Genomic DNA, 27,956 nt, shown 5'->3' on the forward strand with positions numbered 1-27,956 from the left:
TACAACATAAGAAAATATTATTACTCATGTAGGCTAATTACATTTATTAGATACAAGTCTGCTTTTGTGTTTGTTTTTTTACAAAGGCACTCAACAGTGTGTAACACAGGTATTCAAAAGGGAACAGTGTTTTTTTTCCGTGTGTGCAATTCTCATAAAATAGTACACGTGTAACAAACATGCACATTCATTGAAACACACACACACACACACACACACACACACACACACACGTGGTGTAAAGTAACTAATTACATTTACTCAAGTACTGTACTTAAGTACAATTTTGAGGTACTTTTACTTTACTGGAGTATTTCCAATTTTCAATACTTTTACTTCTACTCCACTACATCTCAGAGGCAAATATTGCACTTTTACACCAGTACAATTATCTGACAACTTTAGTTACTTGTTATTTTGAAGATTTTAATTATTATTACAAAACAACACTTCAGCCCTATTTAAACTTTGGCCGTTTGAAAATAGCTCATCTACAAGCTCACAACGCGTCATGAGCTTGTAGATCTGCCCTTTTCAAAACATTTTAATACATTTTATACATACGATACATTGTGAAACGGGATATTCTGCATAATGAGTACTTTTACTTTTGGTACTTTAAGTGTATTTTGATGCCAATACTTTTGTGCTTTTACTCAAGCATATTTTGATTACCGGACTTTTACTTGTAACAGAGTATTTATTCATTGCAGTATTGATACTGTACTTAAGTACCAAATGTAGTACTTTTTCCACCACTGACACACACACACACACACACACACGGTCTAACATTAGGTCATACAGTCAAATGCACACAAAATCACAAGAACACACGTCTTTGCAGGGTTGACGTTTGGCAGCACTGACCTATACATTATGTAACACAACATAAACTAAAGCCAACTGCTGTACAGCAGGTTGGTCAAGTCATTTGGCATTTGTCTGAACAGAGAACACAGAAACGTACTATAGATCGTCACAGTCGGGCGGAAACCTTGTATGTCCAAAACTGTTGCTTTTCAGGAAATGGGGAAAAAAGAACCTGTGTTCCAATGTATCAAATGAGATGTAGTCATCATTTAATAACAAGCTCTTGTTAATACTTTTCATTGGTTAAACATTTAGAAAACCCACAGACAGACTTAACCGCTTTCACTTAAAAAAAATTGCAGATCTATTGTAGATCGTTGTGAGCTTGTAGATCAGCTATTTTTTCTTCTTTTGCGGGACCCTGTAGTATGACGAAGTAAGGCATTAAAGGAAGGGTTAAGTGATATTTCTTCGTTAAAATGAGTGTCAAATAGCTCTATAATCATTGCTATAGAGCAGTGGTTCTCAACCAGTGGTCCGGGGACCACCAGGGTCCTTGAGGGGGTTCCTGGTGGTCTCCAGCTAAATGATGGAGAGTTGGTAACCAAATGGATGGACCCTTATAGATCTTTAACTCTTGAGCGTAAAATGAAACCAAATGGACCCTTATAGATCTTTAACTCTTTCAGAGTGTAAAATGAAACCAAATGGTCCATTGTTTCATTTTACGCTCTCAAGAGTTAAATTATTGTTAAACATCTGCATTACTTAATTTACAAGAAGTCTACACAATTAGAGAATGTAGAAGAATTGTTATCTTTGATCAACGTTTGCATGTTATCTCTCTTATTGGTACCAACATCAATACAGCATGGAATTGTGGACAAAATCTCACCCATTAACAACAAAATATTAGAATTCTTGGGTCTGAGAGGCTAAATCTCATCAAACGGCGGTCCGTGGCTCAAATGCCGAATAAATAATGGACCTTGATATGAAAAGGCTTGAAAACCACTGCTATAGAATGTTTGTTCCGTAACAGGGGTCTCAGACCCTTCACAGCTCCGGCCTACTCTTCTCAGGTGGTGTAGGCGGAGGTGTGAAGGGTCTGCGAGACTAGGGTCTCCCCGTCTCTCCAGCTCTTTAGTAAACAGACAATGCATTTTCAGGTCGAGATACCAATTTTATCCAATCGGGAGAGAGAACTCATACAGGATTACAGGATAAATAAGTGAAATTGGACGTAATGACAAAGAAATGAGCCGACAAAATTGGAACTGGAACACCAAAATTGATAAATGGGTACTCTCTTCTGATTGGCTGAAATTGGCAACCCACCTGAAAATGTAGAGCTGGAGAGACAGTGAGACTCCTGTTACTGTCTGAACAAACACTCTACAGTATGTGATTACCATGATTACTATCAGAATATAAAGCTTTATCCTAGTTATTTAAAAAAAATTAACCCAAAAATTAACCCAAAAATATCTCTTACCCTACCTTTAATTTACAATAAAAAACTATACAAAAAATACGAGGTTTCTGCCCGACAGTGGCGATATAATATACTAATAGTAAAATCCAGTCAGCTGAGTCTCTCCATGGCCTGTAGAACATTGCTATAGAACAGGCCGGTCAGCCCGCTGCACTCCTGGGTGATCAGAACCCGTCCGTCCGGTCGAGGTCTGTGGACCAGGACCAGCTCTCCTTGTAGCAGACTGAGCTCGGAGTCTGTCTGTGCTAAATACGTTGTCGTCACTCTGTGCCTGGGGGACAAACAAAGAACAGACGCTCAAGGTCACAGTCGAGTCAACCACCGCACAGCGGAACCGACGGCACAGCTCTGCTACACAGTAAAATCCTCCTCTGTTGATTTAAACATTGTTAACTCTGAGTGTACACATGGAACCAAATGGACCTGTGACACTCAGGATTTTACTGTGTCTAATTTTACCTGTCTGATATTATTCACTGCCAGAATTATTGCTGGCCGCGTTTGCCCACTGCCAGAGATTTTTCATTGAAAAAAAAAGTACTCAGGAGCCGAGATAGAGAAGTTTTAAGTTTTAAGTTAACAAGGAAGTGGATGGGAGTCTAGATCTTCGCAAAATCATATCTCCTTGGTCTTTGGGTCAAATTGAAAAAAGAAAAAAAACATATATATATTTTTTTAAATTACGCTTTTTACGTCAGTGGCAGGATTGGTAAACGGGAATAATTACGTTTATTACGTCAGTGGCAGTGAATGAGTTAAAAAACACTTATTTTAACAAACAAATATCACATACACCGTCTTTACATTACTATAATAATGATGCTTTTTTGATGATTTGTTACTGTATTTTGTTGTTTTTAATGTTTTATTTATGTTGGACAGGGCTGCCTCGAAAATTATTTCAATGATAACCTGGATAAATAAAGGTGTAATAAATATTGAAACCACTTGTCACCTGCTGGGGCTGAACTGAGCCGACGCTGCTGATAATGACGTTTGTGACGACAGCGGTTTCTGCAGGCCGGAGTTCAGATCCGAGATGGTCGTTTCAAGGCCTTTCCTCAGCACAGGACTCTTGCCCTCTTTGAGAACAATGCCGGGTCCGTCTCTGCCCAAGGTGAGTGAAGGGGCCCACACCTCCAGAGGAAGGGAGCCGGGTCGGCCAGCGGAGCTCGCCTGATGCCCACCCGACGACCACGAGGAGGCTCGCAGTCTGGGAGGAGAGGGGTCTTCATCTGTGAAGAACCGCACCGACTTAACAGGCTGTGGGAGAAGAAGAAGAAGAGGTTTATTTTTATTGTCAAATCTGTTCAGTTCATGAAAGGAATTTTCTCTGGCATCTGTTGTGGTGAGAAGAACTAATTAACAATGTAGGCATTTAGCAGATGCTGTTGTCCGGAGCAACTTGGGAGTGTGAAATCAGAATCAATATGTCATGAAAATTTAACAAACAGTCAAAATGGTAAATAAAATGGTAAATGGTGCATTTATACAGTACAGTATAGCAACTTCCTCCAAAGCCTTTACAATGTGCATTACATTCACTCATTCACACACGCATCCACGACACAACAGTGGAGGAAACCATGAAGGCAGTTAGGGGTTAAGTGTCTTGCTCAAGGACACTTAAGCACAGACAGTAGGAGCCAGGGATCGAACCGGCAACCTTCCGATTCCAAGGTCGGCCACTCTACCTCCAGAGCCACTGCCGCCACTACTCAGATATAACCGATTATGTCATTTTGACCTTGAACGTGACCTTGATCTTTTTGACCCACACATTAATCATGTCTGCTGATAATTCCCACCAAGTTTCATTAAAATCCAGCCACTCTCAACGTTGACCTTGACCGTCAATGTGACCTTGATCTTTTTTAGTTCATCATCTCTTTGGGGCAGTCTGTCTGTCTGTCTGTCTGTCTGTCTGTCAGACTGATAGACAGACAGGCAAAAGCACGTACAGAACAGGTCAGATAACACAACCCTGACACACATTGCTCCAGACAGGGTAATTAATGACCAAGGACTCACATTAATGCACTACAGAACATAAATTCAGACAGCAGACAGCACTAGACTATAAATAGACAGCAGACAACGCTCACGGCTCAACATTGAGGAGAAACTGTAAAATGTATGTTAACAGAAATTCAGTAGAGGTAGCGTAGTCATGATAAAAGATGTACTTTGTTACAGTGTAAGAACCCTTTACTGTAAGCCATGCTGCAGAGAAATTCTAAAAGTAGTTTGAGGCCAATTAAATTAACTTACATCAATTTCAAAACTTCAGAGGAAATACAATACCTTATCTGTGTTGTTCTTGTGCGAGTCAGGTCTTACTAAGATCGAGTGAGGGCCATTTGTGAAAGGCTTTCTGTCAAATGTTGCCTCTTTCAGGGCAGTGAAGTCTCTGCCATTCGGGATAATACCAGCAGGGGATGCTGTTGCGTCAGACATGCGGCCCAGTGGCCTGCCGGGGCTGGGCAAAATGCTGCCATGCTTCTTCCTCTGCAGGGCAGGAGAACAGCCGGACGCCTGAACTTGAGCAAAGTTGTGCGAGTGGGACAGGTGGCTGGAGGTGGATGTGTGGATGTAGTGGTTTCCTCGCTGTGTCGAGCCTGAGAAAATAGGAAACAGACGCCCCACTCTTTCTTTGTGAAACTTGAGTGACCAATTCAATAAAAGCAAAGGTCAACAAAAGGTTGATGTTGGAATTGGTCTATAGTCCATATTCACACGGCGGCCATTTTGGAATTTAACATTGCGTTGCTGTGGCAACTGGGGTGGCAACTGGGGTGGCATTTCATTGACTTAATGGCAATATGGCCGCCGTGTGAATATGGTCTATACCGCTGCAACTATCGATTATCTTCTCATCAATTATTCTATCGATCACTTCTATCCAATGAATCAAATTGAGAAGCGTGCTTTTTTTATTAACAATTCAACAAGTAAAAATTCAAATTGATTTGTTATAATCAACTAAATTGATTAGTCTGATTAACCACCAATAAGCCCTAGTTTGTATAACTGTCATGCAAAAATAGCCGATCTACAAGCTCACAATGCATTGCATCGTGACACATTGTGAGCTTGTAGATCTGCTATTTTTTACTATTCTTGAAAATCAATAATTGTATTGATTATGAATTATTTTGATTAATAATCCATTAAATCGATTTGTTCGATTAACTGCTGCACCCTATTGGTCAATAGATACGTTTGATCCCCTCTCACCTCTATGTGGATTAAAGGCCCGCCTAACGGTGTCCCAGCCTTGTGAGACCCCATACAAGGCTGATGGCGCTGCATGCTGCGCCCCGTTGAGGACAGATGGGACCTGTCCTGTCGAGTACATTGTTCCATCTGTGTTTACCCTATCAAGAGCAAGGACCACAGCAGGATTCCTAGACACCGTGGGCCTCTTTACAGCTGCCGGAGAGGATGTGGTCGCTGCCTTGGTCTCCAGGAGTCTGGCAGAGGTTCTGTGGTGATGCGATTGGTAGCATTAGCATAAATATCGACTAGCATACAGTCATACACGTATACTACAATGTAACGCTGAACACGTGGATTTATCTGAACCGATAAAACAGCCTCTAAGGTGCTCAAGGACCAGAAGGTATGAATGACGGTGTATGGCAGCCTGTCACCTGAGCACGGGGGTGACGTAGCTCCCGGGAAGAATGCCCACTTTGCCCGTCCTGAGGGACAACCCGCGGAGCCAGCCCTCCTTAAACTTCCCGTAGACCCCCACCATCTCCCCCTTCCTCAGCTCCAGCTCCTCTGGGCGTCGAGGTTTGTAGGAGTAGAGGGTTGCACACCTGAGGAGCCAAACAGAGAATTTATACCGACATGTAACTTTCTCAGTTGCTACTGCACAGCTGGTGAAGTAAAGAGTGCAGGCGGGGATGGGACGGGCGGAGACAAATGTCAGGAGGGATTTGTGACAGATGGGTTACCAGCAAGAGTGAAAAGGAAGGTGTGTAAGACCATAGGTAGTGAGACCAGCTATGCTGTACGGTCTGGAACCAGGCTACATCTGACCTAATCAATCAACACTCTCATGTGACTCGTGCAAAGTCCCCCGCTGTGGACCCCAACACCACAGGTCAGAGCTGTGGCCTCCAGAATTGTATATCTTTGTACCTATTATGACTAAATATCCTTCTGAAAATAAGATAGAGGAAGGCGCTAGAAGGCTACATGTGCAGGTAACATGTCAATTCAAACGCCACTGTTACATCATAATAATGGATGGATTATTCTACAATACGATTTTCACCAGGAGTGATGTAAAGTATATTAGAGTAGTGGTTCTCAAAGTGGCATCCAGGGACCGCCGTTGGCCCTTGAGGGGGTTCTAGGGGGTCAGCAACAAAGTCAGTTAATATAGCATCAAAATCAGTTTAACAACTTTAACCCTATTTTATACTAAGGCTAATTTCAAATAATTAATCATTTTGAACACAAATCATCTCTTATGGGGGTCCCTTGCACAATATCCTTTCAGATGGGGGTCCATGGCCAAATAGCCTACGTATCAATTTGGGGGTCTTTGACATGAAAATGTTTGATAACCACTGTATACTGGTGAATGGTGATGGGTATGTTGGGAGAAGGATGCTGAAGATATAGCTGCCATGCAAAAGTCATATAGTTTGGCCAAAGGAGGAGGTTTATGGATGCAGTGAGAGAGGACATCCAGGTGGCTGGAGTGACTGAGGTATATGCAGTGGACAGAATGGAAACAGAGTTTGGATGCCATTTTATGAATGTGTAACTAGGTTTGATTATAGATTTTGTTTTCAAACAATCCTGCAGATGCAGGAATATAAAGGACCCTGTCTTGTTTAATATGTACAGTGAGAGATCAGATTGATTATTTTCTTATTTATTATTTTCTTACTTATTTAACGGTGTCACTCAAAAATAGGGAAATGGCAGGAAACTAGCAAGTTCACTCGTGAGCTTGTAGATCTGCTATTTCTAATGATTACATCGATTAGTTTGATTAACTGTTGCAGTTCAGTTCAGTTGTTGCAATCAATCTTTTTTGTTTTGATTGTATTGCTGTATTGTTGTATTGTGCTTTTTGCTTTGGCAATGTAAACGTATGTTTTCTCATGCCAATAAAGCCCTTTGAATTGAATTGAAATTGAATTGAATTAATCAAACTAATCTTTTGCAGGCCTAGGAAAGTTGATTCCAAGTGAAGTTGTTCCTATGGTGTTTGTTGTCAGTATTGTACAGCATTACTCACACGCTGATGGAGAGCTGCTGGGTGGAGGAGGAGGAGTTTTTACTGTCTGTGGAGGGAGGGGTCACCTGGGGGTTGACCAGGGCCATGCTGATGGTGGGCGGCGGCTCGCTGTTCATCTTCTTCTCGCCCTGGAAGGCAGCAGGAGGTCAACATTGTCGTCATACACAAATGCTAATCAACTGGTGAGTCACATGCACGACGCACATGCTGACACATATCTCTATGGCTAAAAGCTGCCACCCGGAACTTATTTTAATGAACAGTCCGTATGTTGGAGTATTTTAATTCAATATAACTAATTTAGTACATCTGTATGGTAGAGAATGTTCATAGAATATAACTGGTACATCTGTAGGATAGAGAATGTTCATAGAATATAACAATACATCTGTATGGTAGAGAATGTTAATAATAACTAGTACATCTGTAGGGTAAAGTATATGAACCCATTTAGACCTGAGGCCCATTCTAAAAACGCCTTCTTATTCAAAAAATGTTGCTTGTAGAATGCAGCCCTTTTGACTTGCCTTGTCTTTTTGGTTTTTGGTGTCTTTTTTTTCCTTTTAATGTTTGTATCCTTGTATGTTTGTTTTTCTCTTGAAATCCTTTTTCTAATAAAAAAATAGTAAAAAAAAAAGTGATGTTGCTATAGCAACAACTAATGTGACACAGGTGCTGTCCCGGATTGAAAAGTTGAGTATCTCCCCATGGCGAGGGTTCGTTTGACATGGAAGTTTGTTCACACACGGGAGACCAGGGTTCGAAACTTACGGATTGCAGCTTTAACAGACACAGAGGTGAGCGTAGGAGGAAGCAGGCCAACAGAAAGTTTCTTTCTTTTAAATATGGATTAAAAAATGAAACTATGGATCTGTGTGTTGCCAGTGATGTAGGGCAAGTGTGGCTTTACAGTCATCTTTGCCAAAAGGGTCATGTGATGAAGTCTTTAATGTTCTGCCCAGAACATACCGTACTGTAGTTACACAGTAAAATTCTCAGCGTTAATTTATCCATTTGTTACTCTGAGACTATACAAATGTAACATTTGTACACTCAGAGTTACATTAAGACTGAGGATTTTATTGTGCACAATTACTAATGTATCTGAGGAATGTGATACCAGCCTCCCTCTCCAAAAAAATGAAAATGATTAAGTTTACACATCTCTTTATGTGGAAGAAATGTATTCTATGATTCATTCCCATGTTATTCTCACTTTCAACTGCATTTTGAATGACTCATTATAACCCAGTGTTGTTATGATTATGTCTGAGTGAAATGTCCCAGAGACAGAAACCATTCCGGCCTTGAGTAGAGGAAAAATGCAGACAAGGACCTCTGTGTAGGAAGTATGAAAAGGGGCAGAGGGCAGTCCCTGGCGGAGCCAAAACTCTGAATCGTGTCCATTTGGTTAGATTTGTATCCCCTCAGGCTTGTAGATCGGCTATTTTCGAATGGCCGAAATGTATGTAGGTTAATGTTTGTTTTGTAATAATAATAAAAATATACTAAGTAGCTAGTAATTAAACTTTTCTAATAATTGTAGTTGAGTAAAAGTATAATATTTGACTCTGAGATGTCGTGGAGTAGAAGTAAAAGTACTGAACATTGGAAATACTCGAGTAAAGTAAAAATATCTAAACATTACAGGTACAGTACTTACACCACTGAATATACCGAATGGCATTTTTTGTGATAATTCTTTATTCTCCCCACAAGAAAATACTTTGTTAATTTCCATCCACCCACCCATCCATCCACCCATCCATCCACCCACCCATCCATCCATCCATCCATCCATCTTCATCCACTTATCGTTGGGTCACGGGGCAAAGAATCCCAGACATCCCTTTCCCGGGCCACATTAGCTACTCCATACTGGGGGTCCTGAGGTGTTCCAAGGCCGGGTGGAGATATAATCCCCCCCATCTGGTCCTTGGTCTGCCCCGTGGCCTCCTCCTCCCAGTGGGACGTGCCCCGAAAACAACAATTGCGGCAGCGGCAGCAGCAGCAGCATAAACACGTGACGCACACTCATCCACGCCGGCCGCTCTCCCAGGGCAAGAGGCTGTGAGTCAGGCCTGACACGGCCAGCATTATGGGAGGGAGCAAAGCCCAGGGCGTGGCTCACAGCTTTTGGAGGGGAATGTAGCCTTTTAGGATAATGGTACTTAATTACCAAGCTGAAAATAGCTTTTTAGCCATGAGGACTTTGTGAGTCAAAATGAAAACCACTCATGCTGTTATTTCTGAAAGGTGTGAATGGATTTTTCGCGGTGACCGTTATCCTTTTTGGTGATGCACTGTACACACGTCATGCCCGCTGCTATTTACAGCTCAGCTGTGTTAAACAACAACATGAATCTATAAACCGCATGAAAACTAGCATCCCTATTCAGGGGTGAACATTCGGCAAAAATGGGATTAGTAAATAGGGTTACAAGCTCCCAACGCGTTGTGAGCTTGTAGATCGGCTATTTTTGGCGAAGATATTTGGTGTAGAGGGAAAAAAGGATGGGACCTAGTATAGACCCCTGGGGGACTACGGTCAACTAAGTACTGTATATAGGGTTTAAGTCATAGATATTCAATAGAGAATGTTCATAGAATATAACAATACATCTGTATGGTAGAGAATGTTAATAATAACTAGTACATCTGTAGGGTAAAGTATATGAACCCATTTAGACCTGAGGCCCATTCTAAAAACGCCTTCTTATTCAAAAAATGTTGCTTGTAGAATGCAGCCCTTTTGACTTGCCTTGTCTTTTTGGTTTTTGGTGTCTTTTTTTTCCTTTTAATGTTTGTATCCTTGTATGTTTGTTTTTCTCTTGAAATCCTTTTTCTAATAAAAAAATAGTAAAAAAAAAAGTGATGTTGCTATAGCAACAACTAATGTGACACAGGTGCTGTCCCGGATTGAAAAGTTGAGTATCTCCCCATGGCGAGGGTTCGTTTGACATGGAAGTTTGTTCACACACGGGAGACCAGGGTTCGAAACTTACGGATTGCAGCTTTAACAGACACAGAGGTGAGCGTAGGAGGAAGCAGGCCAACAGAAAGTTTCTTTCTTTTAAATATGGATTAAAAAATGAAACTATGGATCTGTGTGTTGCCAGTGATGTAGGGCAAGTGTGGCTTTACAGTCATCTTTGCCAAAAGGGTCATGTGATGAAGTCTTTAATGTTCTGCCCAGAACATACCGTACTGTAGTTACACAGTAAAATTCTCAGCGTTAATTTATCCATTTGTTACTCTGAGACTATACAAATGTAACATTTGTACACTCAGAGTTACATTAAGACTGAGGATTTTATTGTGCACAATTACTAATGTATCTGAGGAATGTGATACCAGCCTCCCTCTCCAAAAAAATGAAAATGATTAAGTTTACACATCTCTTTATGTGGAAGAAATGTATTCTATGATTCATTCCCATGTTATTCTCACTTTCAACTGCATTTTGAATGACTCATTATAACCCAGTGTTGTTATGATTATGTCTGAGTGAAATGTCCCAGAGACAGAAACCATTCCGGCCTTGAGTAGAGGAAAAATGCAGACAAGGACCTCTGTGTAGGAAGTATGAAAAGGGGCAGAGGGCAGTCCCTGGCGGAGCCAAAACTCTGAATCGTGTCCATTTGGTTAGATTTGTATCCCCTCAGGCTTGTAGATCGGCTATTTTCGAATGGCCGAAATGTATGTAGGTTAATGTTTGTTTTGTAATAATAATAAAAATATACTAAGTAGCTAGTAATTAAACTTTTCTAATAATTGTAGTTGAGTAAAAGTATAATATTTGACTCTGAGATGTCGTGGAGTAGAAGTAAAAGTACTGAACATTGGAAATACTCGAGTAAAGTAAAAATATCTAAACATTACAGGTACAGTACTTACACCACTGAATATACCGAATGGCATTTTTTGTGATAATTCTTTATTCTCCCCACAAGAAAATACTTTGTTAATTTCCATCCACCCACCCATCCATCCACCCATCCATCCACCCACCCATCCATCCATCCATCCATCCATCTTCATCCACTTATCGTTGGGTCACGGGGCAAAGAATCCCAGACATCCCTTTCCCGGGCCACATTAGCTACTCCATACTGGGGGTCCTGAGGTGTTCCAAGGCCGGGTGGAGATATAATCCCCCCCATCTGGTCCTTGGTCTGCCCCGTGGCCTCCTCCTCCCAGTGGGACGTGCCCCGAAAACAACAATTGCGGCAGCGGCAGCAGCAGCAGCATAAACACGTGACGCACACTCATCCACGCCGGCCGCTCTCCCAGGGCAAGAGGCTGTGAGTCAGGCCTGACACGGCCAGCATTATGGGAGGGAGCAAAGCCCAGGGCGTGGCTCACAGCTTTTGGAGGGGAATGTAGCCTTTTAGGATAATGGTACTTAATTACCAAGCTGAAAATAGCTTTTTAGCCATGAGGACTTTGTGAGTCAAAATGAAAACCACTCATGCTGTTATTTCTGAAAGGTGTGAATGGATTTTTCGCGGTGACCGTTATCCTTTTTGGTGATGCACTGTACACACGTCATGCCCGCTGCTATTTACAGCTCAGCTGTGTTAAACAACAACATGAATCTATAAACCGCATGAAAACTAGCATCCCTATTCAGGGGTGAACATTCGGCAAAAATGGGATTAGTAAATAGGGTTACAAGCTCCCAACGCGTTGTGAGCTTGTAGATCGGCTATTTTTGGCGAAGATATTTGGTGTAGAGGGAAAAAAGGATGGGACCTAGTATAGACCCCTGGGGGACTACGGTCAACTAAGTACTGTATATAGGGTTTAAGTCATAGATATTCAACTGGCGGCCCGCGGGCCACGTGCGGCCCGCGAGGAGCTTCCTTGTGGCCCCTGGCCATATTCCAAAAAAAAATAAAAAAATAAATATATATTTTTTAATTTTTTTTTTTTTAATTTTCATAATTATTATTTATTTTAACTTTGATTTATGTTATCAAAGTTAAAACAGTACAAATTATTTATCCTTCATTAGTTCTTGAAAGGCCATCTTTCATTGGAACTTAACTTAGAACCTTAAATAGAACCGAATTAGACCGAATTAGACCCGAAAAAAGGTTGATTTATATTGGTCAAATAGAACCGAATTAGACCCGAATTAGACCGAATTAGACCCGAATTAGACCCGAAAAATTTCGCGCGCGTGCGCTTCGCGCACGCGCGCAAATTGTGTGCGCACATGCACGCGCGCTGCGCGCGCGTGCATTTGCGCTGTGTGGCCCTCGACTCCAAGTTATTTTACAGTTGTGGCCCCCTGCCTAATCTAGTTGAATACCCCTGGTTTAAGTGGTTAATGCTCGCCTGCAGACAGAGAACACAACACTCCCCTCTGTACAGTTACAGTACCATTAACCCTTTAGGCTCTCCCACAATTAGGTTGCATTGTATTCACACTGTACCCAAGAGAAGGACAAAAGAGGTCATAATGAAGATGCCGTGAAGTAGTGACATGAGGCGGAAGTAACAGATCAAGTTAACGACCTACTACTGTATTATTATTAGTATTATTATTACTGTATGTCCTGGAGACATGACAGCTGTTCTTTGTGAAGAGAGACAGAGAAAGCAAGGAAGGACGAAAGCAAACAAGCAAGCAAGAAAGAAAGAACTGAAATGGGTTGACTCCAGCCATTCAACCTCCTTCTCATCAGTCTGTTATGTCTTCTGTCATTCCTGTTCTGTTCTTTTATCATCCAAACACAAACAGAACAGACAGTGACCCTGCGTGTAACCCAGTGTGTCACCCACTGTGTCCCAAATGAAGTCATGCTGAAGTCATTGAGGTCTGGTGTTTAAAATTACCATCTTTAACAACAACTGAAACAACAAGCACGACTGAGCAATATGACTGAGTGAATCTATAAAAAAATGTAACAACAGATATGAAGAGTAAGTAATATTAGCACTATCCATGTAATATCTATCTAGGTATACAGTAAATGCATGAAATCTGACCAATCAACTTCAAACTCAGCGTGCGTATGGCCGAAGACCCGAGGGAGTGGGTTGTAGTGGGTTGGATCGGCGGCGGTTGTCCATCGGGGATCTCCATAAAAAGGGACACAGACAGACATAATAACTGTCTGGGGCATGCGTTTCCAATGGGCATCGGCCTAGTCTGATATATAAATCTCTGTCGTCCGTCTGTCCGTATAACTGATAAGACTTCAAACTCAGCGTGCCCATCGTCAAGGACCTGAAGGAGTTATTCAAGCCCCCAGGAGTTTTGAAGCAAAGGTTGATAAGAGGCCAACTCTGTTACTGCAAGTTTGGGCCCACACCCGGATAGCTCAACCAATGGGCTTGACGCATGGGCTCCCTCGTGGAGGTACATGCTCTATTGGTCCCCTTCCGTTAGGAGAGAAATACCTCTGGCAGACTGCCAGGGGAGTCTGCGCTGGGTGAGCAACTTTCATTGAAATTAGTAGGCACTAGGCAGGGATTTGCAATCCTTCCTCCAGACAATATAGCTCTATGGAATGATTGGGAAGCAAGCGGGGAAGTCGGACAGGTCGGCAGTTGTCCAAAAACAAGGGAACCAGGAGACCTGGTACTGCCAGACCCCTAGTGGTCGAAATCTGAATGGCCGGACTTCGCATGACGTGTGTGCAGAGGAAAAGAGGGACAGAGGAAAAGAGGGAAAGAGGGACAGACCGACAAAGCCTCATGTAGGCCGACCCCCTGGGTCTGGCAAATATCAATAAATCTGCAAATCCCCATATATGGAGTACCCTCATGTCATCAATATGATGTCATAGTACTTACTGATAGACTGGCCTGGATTCCGTATTTGGGCATGGCTGACAAACTCCATTCATGGGCATAAAAGAGACACAGGCAGACAGATACAGAGATCTCTATATATGGGCATACAATGGATACAGACAAACAGACAGGTACTGGACTCTCTTTTCCCGGTGTTTCGTCCAGGTGGAAGTGGTTTTGAGGTTAGGTTTAGGCATAGTGTTTGTGAAGTTAAAAGTTAGGGTTTATGTGCCATACCAAAGGCAAAGGGAGTCCCAGACACGTACAATGGGTTGACACAGGTATTGCATAACCAGACGGAAATGGGTTCCCAACGGGCCAACAGCCTAGTTTTCAAAATCAAATGGTACAAAGTTTGATTCACCGCACAGGGTAACAGTTAGTTCAGTACTTTTACGGCTGTGACTGGAAAAATGTAATTCATCAATCGTCACATTACATTTTTGTTGTTGCAGCCTACAACAATCATACAATGATAGCTACGTATGATCACTTATGCAACAGTCAGAACCAGTATTGATTAGAAATTTCAATTACAAGCTGATTTTGTGTTTTCCTTCAGGACTCACTCATCTGTTAACACTCACTGCGAGACCTGACTAAATTAGTACACGGTTTACAAACAAATTCAATTATTAGCCTACATATTATTCTGACTCTTTTGCACCCATGCTGTGTTTACAGTTTATACTCAACCCCGTTAATATTCACATTATAAGCAGTATTTCAAGCACCGCGGCAGGTTGCACAGCTGAGAGAGGTGATGGGAAGCGCGTCTATAAATAGATCTCAAAACCACATGCTGGCTCGGCCAATGGCGAGGAGTCCTGTCCCCCTTTTAGAGTGAGGAAACTTTCGCACGGCAAAGAACTGGGCTTGTCGTCTATTATTGGCCGGGGTGGTGATGTTACTTGCTCAGTGAAGAGGAAGGAGGAGATAGAAGGGGTCTGTTATGTAAGCCACCCTGCCAGTGACTCATCATCATTCGCTATGAGAGAGATAAGCAGAGAGACTCCCTCTTCTCCATCCCTCTCTCTCCATTTCCCAACTATTCTCTTTATTATTCTCTTTATTTTCTTTTGTCTTGTACCCTCCCCCCCACCTATCCTGCCGCTTCCAAACTTCATGCCATCATTTAGTTCCTTTCTTAAAGCTGCAATCCGTAAACTTTCATGTCCTTCCCAGGATTCGAAGCCCAGGTCCCCCGAACCAGAGACAACATTTGTACCGATCTGTCCAGAAGGCATCATCCCCGCTCACCCACGGGAGATATTGTGCAATGAGTTTCTGGCAGTACTACTTATAAGCCAGTGTTGTAGGTGTCCGGTCCAGCGTGTGTCGTTTTCCTACCCGGTCGTAGTAACTTGGCAACGCCCCCCCCTTCTGTCACGCACGCCAAACCGCCTCACCCCTAGTCACTGCATATGTGTCATTCCAAGAGGATAGCACTGGCTCCGTGGTGGAAAATACCACTGAGCTCTTTAGGTAACAGAAAGTTACCTAAAGAGCTTTAGGTAACAGAAAGTCTTTAGGTAACAGAAAGTTACCTAAAGAGCTCCGTGGTGGAAAATAGTGCTCGGTGCTGGCACTGTCTGGGGGGGGGGTAATTTACGATTTTGTCCCCATCGGTACATAACTCGAACGGCACTCAATCGGCTCTGGTGGACTTTGCAACGTTCTCGTTGCTCAAGTCTACTAGAGCCGGTGCGCCTCCGTCGTGACAGTTTTTTTTACCTTTAGGTATAGAGCGGATCCTGCTCTATACCTGACTTTGTCCGTGTTCACCGTCAACGTTCTGATTGGTCAGACCCGTCAACGTTCTGATTGGTCAGACCCGTCAACGTTCTGATTGGTCAGACCCGTCAACAAAGTGATTGGTCAAGCTTCACGTGACACATGGCTATAAACACATTATAAACACATATCGATGACATAATGTATCAAAGGCGCCGCTACCTTCACACAGGGTGTGATTTTTGCTAACTTTAATCCTAATAAAATAATTTGTCCATGCGAAAAGGCAGTTTTGCATGTGTCTATGGTCGATCGGGTAGGAAAACGACAGACGCGTGTCCCACCAGACACCGGGGGCTAAACGCTTCAATGGAAGAGCAGGGACACCACCGTGGCTCCAACCACTGCAGATGTAGTTTGTATCAACATTCTCTCTCCATCTCCATATTGCATCGCTATTTTGGCCATGTCATTATAAGCAAAAGCTTTCAAAGACTGTCAAGCAAAAATAGTCTCACAACGCATCACTTGTAGATCAGATATTTTTGCTATTCTCCCTATGACAAAGTAGGCCTGTATAAAGCTTAACCCATTCAATCCGGGAACGCATCTGTGTCATTGTAAGATTTAATTGGCTTGAAAAACGAAATCGTGAAAATGTGTGCAAATCTTTGAATATACACATTTTTAACTCAAATCTTTGCGTCTGGGGGTCCCTGGAACAATATATTTTGAGATGGGGGGGGGGGGGGTGGTCTATGGCCAAATACATCATCATTTTGGGTGGTCCTTGACATGAAAACGCTTGAGAACTACTGATATTACAGCAACATAAGTTTTCAAAAAAACTGTTAGGATTTAGAACACATTTGTAGAATCCCCAGAAGCAAAGATTTGAGTTGAGAATTTTCGCTTTAAAAAATATATATATTCAAAGATTTGCACACATTTAAAAAAATCACACCCAGTGTGAAGTGGGCGGTGTGTGGTCATCACAACATGACTCACTTAAAAAAATATATATATATAAAATATATATATATCTAAAGTGACACATTGAATGGGTTAAGTGGTTAAAGTAAGTTCCGGATTGCAGCTTTAACTTCAAACCCTGCACCCCCCCGATGTTCCACCTTCTTGCCCTTCCTCTCCAGTCTAGTCCCCCTCCTCTTCCTTCCTCCTTCTCCGTTTTGCCCGTCTCTCTCCCTCTCGCAGGCTGACATGTACAGTACAGTGCACGGTATAATTGCAGGGCAGACATGTGAATTTTCTCCTCAATCAAAGGGAAATCGTCGTATCAGGGCAGGTCGTTTGGCAACACTCTGTGCTCATAATTATAATGCTTGCAGACATTCGTATACAGGAAACGCCCCAGCCTTAACCTGACATTAACCTGCTTATGACAACACTATCCACAGTCATTTAGTTCTGATTGACATGAAATGACAGTTTTGTAGACACATTAAAACGTTTAACCCATTAAATCCGGGAACGCATCTACAAATGTCTTCTAAATCCTAACTGGCTTCTGAAAAACGCATGGACACCCCAAAATTAGGCCTATTATGTATTTGGCCGCCGACCCCCCCATCTCAAAATATTTTGTAATGGGGATAAAGTGGTTACACAGATGCGTTCCCCGGTTTGAATGGGTTAAATGGAAGGTGTGCTGTATTGCACTTTCATGGTATAATCCCTACCGTTAATGACTCATTTGATCCATTCTTATTACAGAACAAAACATGGTACTAAATTATATTGAACATTAGCCTGCTTGTAGCCTGATTCTGCAGAATATGTGATTGATAAACAAAGCTGATGATTTCTTTCAGTCATGGCATGCAACAACTGCCCAACATGGTTCAATGTACACATTCATCAACCCTGTGCGAGGTGATAGATACACTGTGTATAATAATACACAGGGTGATGAATGTGTACATTTTTACTAAATAGCATGTGTGACTGGTGTTATACTTGGCAATTCATCCTCATACTTGGAGGGAGGCCTTAAAGCATCTTCCTAAAACATGACCACATTTTGTTATCCTACAACCTTCAACCTCTGGCTTTTGGAAAGCCTGTTTCCAATTGATCTTGACCTTCGGGCAAGAACAGACAAGTGCAGTCCAAAGGAGCTTGTCAGTCTTTTTTTCGCTCTTCTGATTGGTTTTTCAGAGGTATTCATTAGAAACTAGAATTCAATCTACAGTATTTTATCATTGGGTCTGAATGATGTCTGCTACTGCATCAGGGAGCTCAATCAAAGGATCTCTCTTCTGACATTCTCTTCCATCCAAACCTCATTCACCTCAACTAATTTGCAAATTAAAAAGTATGACAGCTAATCAAACACTCCTCCTACAGTCCTTATCTCTCCCCCTTGCTCTTCATCTCCTGTGGGGGGAAACCTGGCTTACTTCCCAAGGCCGATTAGAATCTGTGGCTCCTTCCACTAACCTCTATCGCTCACCCCTCTTTATCGCTCCATCGTTCAGTCGTAGGCTTCCACATCTGTCTCCATGTGAGCCTGTTAGTCATGTAACGGTGAACAGAAACACAAGGGCGATGTCTTTCCCTCTGCACTCATTCCTGAAGCTTAGTGTAATGCTTCCCTCCCTGTTCTCTCCTAGTGACTGATGAAAACATTCATTATCACTGACAAAACAGGTCAGGTCTTTTGAATAACATACACTTTCTATTAGAACAAATAGAGGGAGACCAAAGAGTCACTAAAGGAAATCCACATGCCAGTTTGAACCAATGGATGGGAAAAGACAAGGTAGAGCAAACAAAACAGAAACAAACTTGAACCAAAGAGGCATTTTGAACCGCCATGACTCACACAATAAGGAAGGCTTCCTGTTTGCCCATAGGCCGAAACATGTAGGCATGCTTTTTTTTGTTCAATGATGAACTAGCCTGTTTTACTTTTTACACTTTTTTTTTTTCTTCTTGACTTTAGAGGTTTCCTCTTTTGGACCAAAGGGCACCTTCCAGCGATTTTATCTTTACTAATCGTTATAAAAGACGTAGCCCTCCTCTTTTTCTGATTTCACAATAAGGAAGATGTGTGGGCACAGGACTCACCTGTGACAGGGGTCTGTGCGTCCCGTCGGGGCGGCCCTTCACGTGCTGGCAGGCCACCCTGGAGGGCGGAGCAGGGCCGTGGTTGGCACTGGCTGGAGCAGTTGAGAGGTGGGGCGTCGGGCCCTGCGGGCCGTTGAAGGTGCAGATGTTGGCCGGCTGGTAGATGGCACTGCTGCTGACACCCAGCTGTTTCCCCTGGCTGGGGGGCGGCAGAGCGTTGATGGTAGGAGTCTTTGCCGGGAGTTGAAGGACTCCGTAATGGTTGGTCCTGTCGGGTGCGTCAGCGACCTTGTCCTTGCTGCCACTTCCAGTCCGCTGGCCGAATTCTGATGAGTCCCTCCCCTTCCTGTTCTTACCCTCCAGGAGTTTGACAGCCGCCGAGTTTGGCTGAAAGAGAATAGGAGAAGGAAACACGTCAACAGAACCCCTTGAACACATAACCTACCAACTGATGGCTTCTTTGCTCAGCTAAACAACAACAAGGTCATCCAGCTACTTCACTTCACCTCTACCGAGTTCGGGTGAAAGAGAACAGGAGAAGAAGAAAACATATCGCAGCTTCGCAAAAATAACATACAACTTTTTAACCAACCACACACACACACCAGCTGCTTCGCTCACCCCTTCCCCCGTCAACTTCTATTCTCAGCTAAACAAACAACGAAGGCCATCCAACTAAATCACACACACCATCCAACTTAGTCGGTCGACAAGACGGGGGGCGACTACGTACGAACGGTCGAGCCGAGAGGCGGTGGGAAAGACGATGGCCAGATGGCAGAGAGATGGACTGTGCAGAGTCACACCGCCAGACCGCCAGGCAGGACGGGGTTAATGCTCTCGCTCCCTACAGTGATGTGTTGTTACGCCACCCAAGCAGAGAAAGCATTACTGTGTCCTCACGCTCCACTGCTTCAACACACGAGAGAGGCACAGAATGAGGGGGGAGAGGAGAGGAGAGGAAAGGAGAGGAGAGAGCAGGACGATGAAATGTTGAGAGCAGAGGTGGAGGAAGATGAGGAACAAGGTTGTTAAGAGAGAAGACAGGAAGGACAAGCATGAGAGCAGAAATCTGAGAAGAGAGGAGGAACACAGCGAAAGAGAAGAGAAAGGAGGTAAAATAATAACACGAGGAGAGACAGAAGTAAACAAGTCAGATGTCTGAAGAAGCAATAACCACTTAAAGCCTACATACTTAGTTGACCAGAGTCCTCCGGGACTCTATAGTATACTAGATCCTGAACTTGTTTCCCTCTACACCTCATCTCTTTGCTGAGTATAGCAGATAAAATATCTTAATTCTTTGACGAGGATGACATTATTTTCTTAAGGCAGTAAAGTACAGAGGAAAACAAGCGACAGTCAGCAAGCAAGGCAAACTCTGTGAACCTGAGTAAACCTTGTAGTCACACACTAATGAGGGGCTGCAGACACAGCGCCGTGCCTCAGCACTTTGCTGTACGCCACTGACATTTATGGATGAAGCGAAAATGGTTTGAACGCAAAAAACGAGGCAGCGCTCCAGCAGTGACCCACGCTTCCAGCATCAACACTTACAGTTGTATTTGTTACTGGAGGCATAGCGTCAAACAGCATCAGCCCACGCAACCTGCAACGCACACTAGATGCCACTCGCTCTCAACTCACATGGACAGTGAGAGAAAGACAGAGAAAGAAAGACAGACAGAGACAAAGACAGAGACAGAGATAAAGAAAAGAAAGAAAAGAAAGAAAGAAAGAAAGAAAGAAAGACAAACCTCTGTAAACTGTAGAGGGAGAATCCCAACTTTGTCTCCAAGTTTCGCTTCAATCCAGTGTTCATCCACCCGTCTGACCACAGTAAGGATGTCTCCCTACAAACAAGGATGATAGGAGAGGAAAGGGGGAGGAAGAGATGGGAGAGAGAGAGAGAGAAAGAGAGGGGGGGGGGGTGGTAGAAGGAGACACGGAGGGGGGCGTGAATTTAGATTGAATGGAGAGTTATAAAAAGAAAGAAAAGAGAACATGTTTGGAACAGAATCAGCCCAGGAGTCTGAAGCACCCGACCCCCCCCCCCCCCCCCCCCCCCCCCCGCCACACACACAGCATGTGACATCAACTGTCTGTAGGGCCCAGTTTGTTTTTTCTCTCTCTCTCTCTCTCTCTCTCTCAAACCATTCTGACCAGCTCTCAGATGTGCTTTAATGGAACACTAAGGTCCTTATGTAACTCCCTCAGAAAGTCCTTTACGCTAAGTAGCAAGCACTGCAGCGAGCGGAGCGGAGGTCTTCCTGTGCCACTATGCCCCTGGCTCCACCATCCTGTGGGTTTTCTGTTCCTTTCAAGCAAGGAACAGGACAAAGAAAGCAACACAGATTATGAAATAGCACCATTGTGCATAATCGTTCGTGTGTGCTTGCAGACGGAACACACGAGCATGATGCTGAATTTGGTGTTGTCCCTCTCTCTCTCTCCCTCTCTGAAAAGTCTGTCTGTGTGTGTGTGTGTGTGTGTGTGTGTGTGTGTGTGTGTGTGTGTGTGTGTGTGTGTGTGTGTGTGTGTGTGTGTGTGTGTGTGTGTGTGTGTGTGTGTGTGTGTGTGCGTGCGTGCGTGCGTGCGTGCGTGCGCGCACGCACGCACGCACGCACGCACGCACGCACGCACGCACACACACACGTATATGTAATGTTAATGGCATATATCTCCCCCTCCAAAATAAATGGTCCTCATATGTCTCGTTTTTTCTTTATCTTTCTCTCTCATCTATAAAATTGCAGCATGCCTGATGTAGGTGTGGAGTGTCCCTGAAGTTAATAAACCGCTCTGAACAGGAAACTCTATTATTCTAGCCTCCCGATGCTCCTTGCATTTACAAGTAAGGTCGCGTGTAAACATGGCACACGGACTTCCTCCCCGTTTTCCTCGTTGAAGTATCAGGTTGGTTACAGTACAGAGGGAGACAAACCTTGAGGAACCTCAGGCAGTATTTGTAGTCCTCCAGGTCCATTGTGCTGGGGTTGAAGTCGGACAGGGCCCTGCAGAGAGCCAGCGGTTGGGACTGAGGCATCAGGTTGACAGCCTGCAACAAGTTGGCAGCGCCTGGCCCACTGCTGCTGTGGTACAAGCTCTCCTCCATCTTCTGTCTTGGGTTGGTGGTGTTGTTAGCAGTGCTGAGGTCCAGCTCTCCCATGCCGCCTCGTCCGTGGTTGTGCAGAGCTCTGGGAACAACCTGCACACGGCATGGAAATAAAACCACATTTTTTGATTAATTGGCTGTGTGAGGCAAGGCAAGTTTATTTGTATAGCATATCTCAACGGGCAATTCAAATTGCTTTACACAAAACATTAACCACTTTCAACTGGCCCTCCCTACGCTATTTTGGGGCGTGTCATTACAGGTGAAAAATGTCCCAAATCTTCCAAAAATGATATAGCTCTACAAGCTCTCAACACGTCACAATGTGGCATAGCATATCTATAAGCTCCCAACTCGTCAAAATGTGGCATATAGCATATCTATAAGCTCCCAACTCGTCACAATGTGGCATAGCATATCTATAAGCTCCCAACTCGTCACAATGAAACGCGCTGTGAGCTTGTGGATTGGTTCGGTGTAATTGGCCAAGTACTGTATATCTGGCTTAAGTGGTTAACCTTTGAAGACACATTATAAAAGAGCATTTGAATGCAAAAAAATAAACCTTTACCAGACATTTTTGATAACAAAAGTTAAAGTTATGTATCGCACACATTGTGTTCGTAAATTCAAATATTACTACAAAACTAAAAAATTATGAAAATACAATCTCCTACATTTGGGCAGAGAAGCATCAAGATACCAAAGGGACCCTGGGCTACTCTTTCCCATGATGTCAGATATAAAACAAATAGCAGCTCGCCAATACAATTGCATTTCCCTCGAGTGAAACACAAAACTTTGGGTTTGACCTACTTCTACAGTGACAAAGTGAGACCAGGCACTTTGGAAAGGACATTTGCTACACAACAACAAGAATGAGAGAGACGGGGAGATAGCAGCAGGCCAAAACAACTCACATAAGCCTTGTGCAGAACATTAGCAAAAGGCCCCAGTCCTTCAGATACAATGAAGACAAAACAGAGCCACACATACACACACATCCCTGTAGATAGCAATCAGTGAGGAGCTTAAATGTCATTGTGTTGTTCTCTGTTCTCTCTTTCTGCATTGAGAGAAGATGCTTAGCTTGTCTGAAGATGTCTGAGAAATGAATCAACACTTTGAATATAATAATTTGCATTCCTCACCCTGATGTCAGGATTACTTCCAAATTTCTCACTGGTTTTCAAGAAAACTATTTTTTTATTCTGACATTTGTGGTTATCTCTGACCTGTTAAATTGTCATTTTTAATTTATAGTGTTAATGCAATCCAAAATATTTGACATATCAACAAGAAACTGTCCGTTAAAGGGGGGTTTAAGTGAAGTTTTTTGTTAACCCCACAAAGATAATTTATCAGCTTGTGTTTCAGTTCCATTTTTGTCTGTCAATTTATTTGTGTCATCACTCCCCATTTCACTTGTTTATCCTGTAAGAGTTTCCTCTCCTGATTGGATGAAATTTGTGTCCTGACCTGAATATTTATTTTCTGTTTACTAAAGAGCTGGAGAGACAGGGAGACCACTGTTACTGAACAACCCTGTATAGCAAACACTCTATATTTAACACTTATTTTAACAAAAAAAGAAGACTTACAGCACCTTTTAATGTGATTTAGTAACTGAATCATCAGAAGTATCAGACTAAAAAGGGGCATTTTCCTGCAAAACAAATATATTTTATGTTTTTCATCCCACAAATATGCTAACACTTAATACATAGCAGCACAGTTTGATTTGCTAACATTTATTAAGAGTAATGAGCTTGCATGACTCTGTCCTCCAGGGAGGTTATTAGAGGGCACTTCATCTTGGTGTTGTGTTAATTAACGCTCAAATGGCGGCGTAGATGAAAGAATACGATGACCCAATGTTCCTGTGTGGGACCCTGTTGGGGAAATATAGTTTTCAAGTAATTAATCTGTCTAAGATAATTAGTGAACTGATTAGATGAATCTTTTTAAGAATCAAAACAAAAAAATAACCTTAACCACTTATACCCTCTATACTTAATAAACAAATACGGTCAGCTCTTTTTTCCCCCATACACCAAATCTTTTATAGCGGAAACTCTTAATTCTATGTACAGTATGTGATTACCTTGCTTATTGGAAGTTGCTCTGGATAAGAGCATCTGCTAAATGTTGATTTGACGGTCTATGATCACAACACGTTGTGTTGTGATCATAGACCGTAAAAATGAATGGACAAAGTGACGCCATTGGTTTCTACAGACAGTAAATGAAGCCTATTTTTCAGAGATTTTAAATCCGCCATCTTTCTATATCCGGTCAAAATCTTCACTCGGTAGAACCAGTAGAAACCCTAGAAACATACCCTACTTTAAAATTAATGGGACCATAATTTACTAAACACATATCACGAAGATTGAAAAAAGACTTTAAACTAGTGATTGAAAACATAAAGTGTTTATGAAAAGGTTTACTAAGGTAATAAAATCAAGAGTAAAGTTCGCCCAAAACCTCATTTACAATAATCGTGACATGAAATTTTCATGTCGTCCCATCCCTAAGTAACATAAACAAACTAATATTTTGGCAATCACAGTGACAGCCAGATATTCGACACCAAACTCGCATTGTGCCAGCAGCTAGTCTGTGGTGACTTAGTGGAAGCGCCCCGGAGCAAGTAGCTAATTATTATGAGATTAAGGGAGTGTGTACTGATCTCACAGTAATGTGGGAAACGTATAAACACTTAGCAGAAAATAGGTGTGTTTGGTTCTTGCCATTCATATGTATTGGTTTAAAAGGTGGTGTAAGTGATATTTTTTGGTTTTAAGCTAAATTGCTTTTTTACGTTAAAGGCTATATATTCCAATAGTAAACATTGTTATAGAGTGTTTGTTTAGTAACAGGGTTCTTCTTCCCGTTTTTCCAGGTCTTTAGTAAACAGCAAATACATTTTCAGATGGGACACCAATTTCATCCAATGAAGAGAACCCAATTTTTTTCAGCTTCAATTTTATAGTGTTCCAGTTCTAATTTTGTCCGCTCATTTTTTGGTTTGTTTCATCACTTACAATGTAACTTGTTTTATTTTCTGTTTACTAAAGACCTGGAGAGACGGGAAACTCTTATTACAGAACAAACGCTCTTCATCAATGATTACTATGGTATCAGAATATATATTAAAGCTATTTAACTGTTATTTTAACAAAACTTAAACAAACAAAAAATCACTTCAATGATTACTGAGGTGAGATTGATAGTGGAAATATTGTCAGAGTGAATGTGTCAACCTTCTCAAAAATGTTTCACTTGATTTCAATATAGTAAGCTGTAAAATAAACTAAATAACAAGTTGCTTGGTCATTATTTTTAACTTAAATGTCACTTCAATTGTTATAAAACAAAATTCTGCCTAGTTATTTCATTTGAAAGGGATGCTAATACACTGAAGTTACCTATAATAGACTACTTGTGGTAGGAGTTGGGATTGTGTTTGAGATCCATGATGTTTGACCTCCACACTCGCTCACCTCCAGAGGTGGAAAGTACATTTACTCAAGTACTGTACTTAAGTACAATTTTGAGGTTTTTTTTTTTTACTTAACTAGAGTATGTTCTGTACTTTTACTTCTACTCCACTACATCTTAGAGACAAATATTGTACTCTTACTCCACAAAAATGATTTGAGAACTTTAGTTACTAGTTACTTTGTAGATTTTGATTATTATTACAAAACATACACATGCCACTTCAGCCCTACATACATTTCAGCCATTTGAAAATATCCGATCTACAAGCTCACAAGATCGAACTTGTAGATCTGTTATTTTCCAAAGATTTTGTATACATTAAATGTATAAAACATGAAATAACAGTTTCAAAAGTATAATACATTTTTTAATATACATTTGAAAACTTGTGAAATGGGACCTTCTGCATAAGGAGTACTTCCTACTTTTGGTCGTTTAATGTACATTTTGACTCCAAAATACTTTTGTACTTTTACTCAAGGTAATTTAGAATGATGGACTTCATCGATACTTTTAACTCAAGCAAAAAAAACATGCGAGTACTTTTTACACCACTGCTCACCTCATTGTCCCCCTGTTGTTTCTCTCTGTGTTGAAGGGAGCTCGGTGGTGAGTCCTGCTGCTGCTGAGCCTCCCTGAGGGTCATGTTGGTGGGCACTGCGTAGTGGGCAGCAGCAGACTGTTGCCTGGCCCCCCGGCCGGGCCCCATGGACCCCTGCTGGTGCTGTGGCCCCTCCAGGAGCCTCAGGTTCTTCTTTAGGGGGCTCCTCCACTGACCTGGCCTGAGGAGCAGGAGGAGTGCGACACCCACCCAGGACAGAGGAGCAGCTGTTTGTTGTGACTGTTTGTTGTCACTGTTGTGACTGTGTTGTGACTGCTGTGTGAGCAGAACGCCTGATGGACGCCTCCTGTGCTGCGGATAGGCTACAGGCAGGGCTTACAGAGGAACGTGTGCTGGCAGCCTGGGGAACACCTTGGCCGACAGTCACATCCAGCCGCTGTGAACACACAGAACATTCAAGCAGGTCCAACTAGGGCTTTAGATCCTCCATTTTAACGAGGCTCTCTGTCTGGAGCTGGAGACACACGCTTATTCTTCTTCTTCTGACACGTTCCTAGTCCAAACACTGTGTGATTCCGCCATACTGGAGGAAAGTAATCAATGGTAGGCTAATAATGACAGTCCACTTTGTTACAAATGTTCTACAATGAAAGCTACTGTAGCAGCACTAATCCGGGGCATTCATTCACGTTTAGGATTAATGTGCTCACGCGGATCGATCCAAAAACTATACCGAGACTGATAGGAGAAGGGAAAGCGCTACGTGCGTAAAGTTAAAACACCACATGACGCACATGACGCAGCACGCAGGTGTCATGTCAGCTCACCTGGCCGCTAAGGTAGCTGAGACTTCAGGAAGTAGGAGGCTGCTCTTACCCTCTTTATGCTCTTTTACTGCAAGAAACGTTCCCTTTCAGCCTGAGCAACACATTTGTTTTTAAAATACTTTATGACTTTGTACGCGCATGTAGCTGCCGACTATACGACCAGGATAATCCGTACGTTCCGATAATTATGTGGGAAATAAATGTCCAAACATTCACTCGCGCAGAAAAGTGCAGCTGCGTGCTCGCCTGTCTGTCTGTGACGCAGCTGACTATTATTTACCACAGTGGTTCTCAACCTGTGGTTCGGGACCCCCTCCCCACATGATTTTTTTTGGGAGGGGGGGTCCCCAGATGACAGTGAAGTGACTATTTAAGTACTTTTAAGACCTTTTTATTTAAAAAGAAGAAGAAAAAAAGAAAATAAATGAAAAAAGACCATTACTGCACCAAAAGTAATCAACAATCTATTTATACAAACTGGTCAAACATTGGCCAAATTGTCAAATAATAAAAGAAAGAGGCACCAATGGTGAAAATAGCTGATCTACAAGCTCACAATGCCTCACAAGATCTGCTATTTTCACAATACTTATCTGTGGAACCAAGTCAAACTAAATGTAATGCTTCGCTTCTACAATTCCAAGTGCTTCCCTGACAAGCACTTGGGGGGTCCCCAGTTCAAATATGATTATTTTGGGGGGTTGCAAAGGCTGAGAACCACTTATTTACCAAACATGATGAAC

At 42.5% G+C, this 27,956-nt stretch overlaps 1 protein-coding gene across 2 annotated transcripts; it reads right to left on the reverse strand.

Moving 5' to 3' along the window:
* Positions 1–27,460, reverse strand: sh3rf2 (SH3 domain containing ring finger 2). Of its 2 annotated transcripts, XM_084085578.1 has the most exons (10): positions 26,387–27,460; positions 22,147–22,410; positions 20,960–21,055; positions 19,203–19,589; positions 7,572–7,699; positions 5,962–6,132; positions 5,546–5,793; positions 4,613–4,926; positions 3,264–3,571; positions 1–2,579 (listed from the first exon to the last, which is right to left on the reverse strand). In XM_084085578.1, exons 1-10 carry the CDS (start codon positions 26,531–26,533, stop codon positions 2,399–2,401), a joined length of 2,244 nt encoding a protein of 747 aa, XP_083941704.1. In that variant the 5' UTR covers positions 26,534–27,460; the 3' UTR covers positions 1–2,398. The 2 variants fall into 2 exon arrangements, with proteins under 2 accessions (XP_083941704.1, XP_083941705.1); XM_084085579.1 differs by lacking the exon at positions 20,960–21,055.
* Between the last annotated feature and the right edge of the window lie 496 nt (positions 27,461–27,956).

This window comes from Gymnoscopelus microlampas, assembly GCF_963454915.1.
Source record: "Gymnoscopelus microlampas genome assembly, chromosome: 18".
Lineage (NCBI taxonomy): Eukaryota > Metazoa > Chordata > Actinopteri > Myctophiformes > Myctophidae > Gymnoscopelus > Gymnoscopelus microlampas.

What these genes read in the sequence shown, in the direction of transcription:
- sh3rf2 (XM_084085578.1), bottom strand. Translation starts at nt 26,533, where the DNA reads ATGGGGCCCGGCCGGGGGGCCAGGCAACAGTCTGCTGCTGCCCACTAC. An exon ending in AACAACAGGGGGACAATGAG is followed by an intron (nt 22,411 to 26,386) that starts GTGAGCAGTGGT and finishes TGCCGTGTGCAG; the next exon opens with GTTGTTCCCAGAGCTCTGCA. An exon ending in GGCCTTTAATCCACATAGAG is followed by an intron (nt 4,927 to 5,545) that starts GTGAGAGGGGAT and finishes CTATTTTCTCAG; the next exon opens with GCTCGACACAGCGAGGAAAC.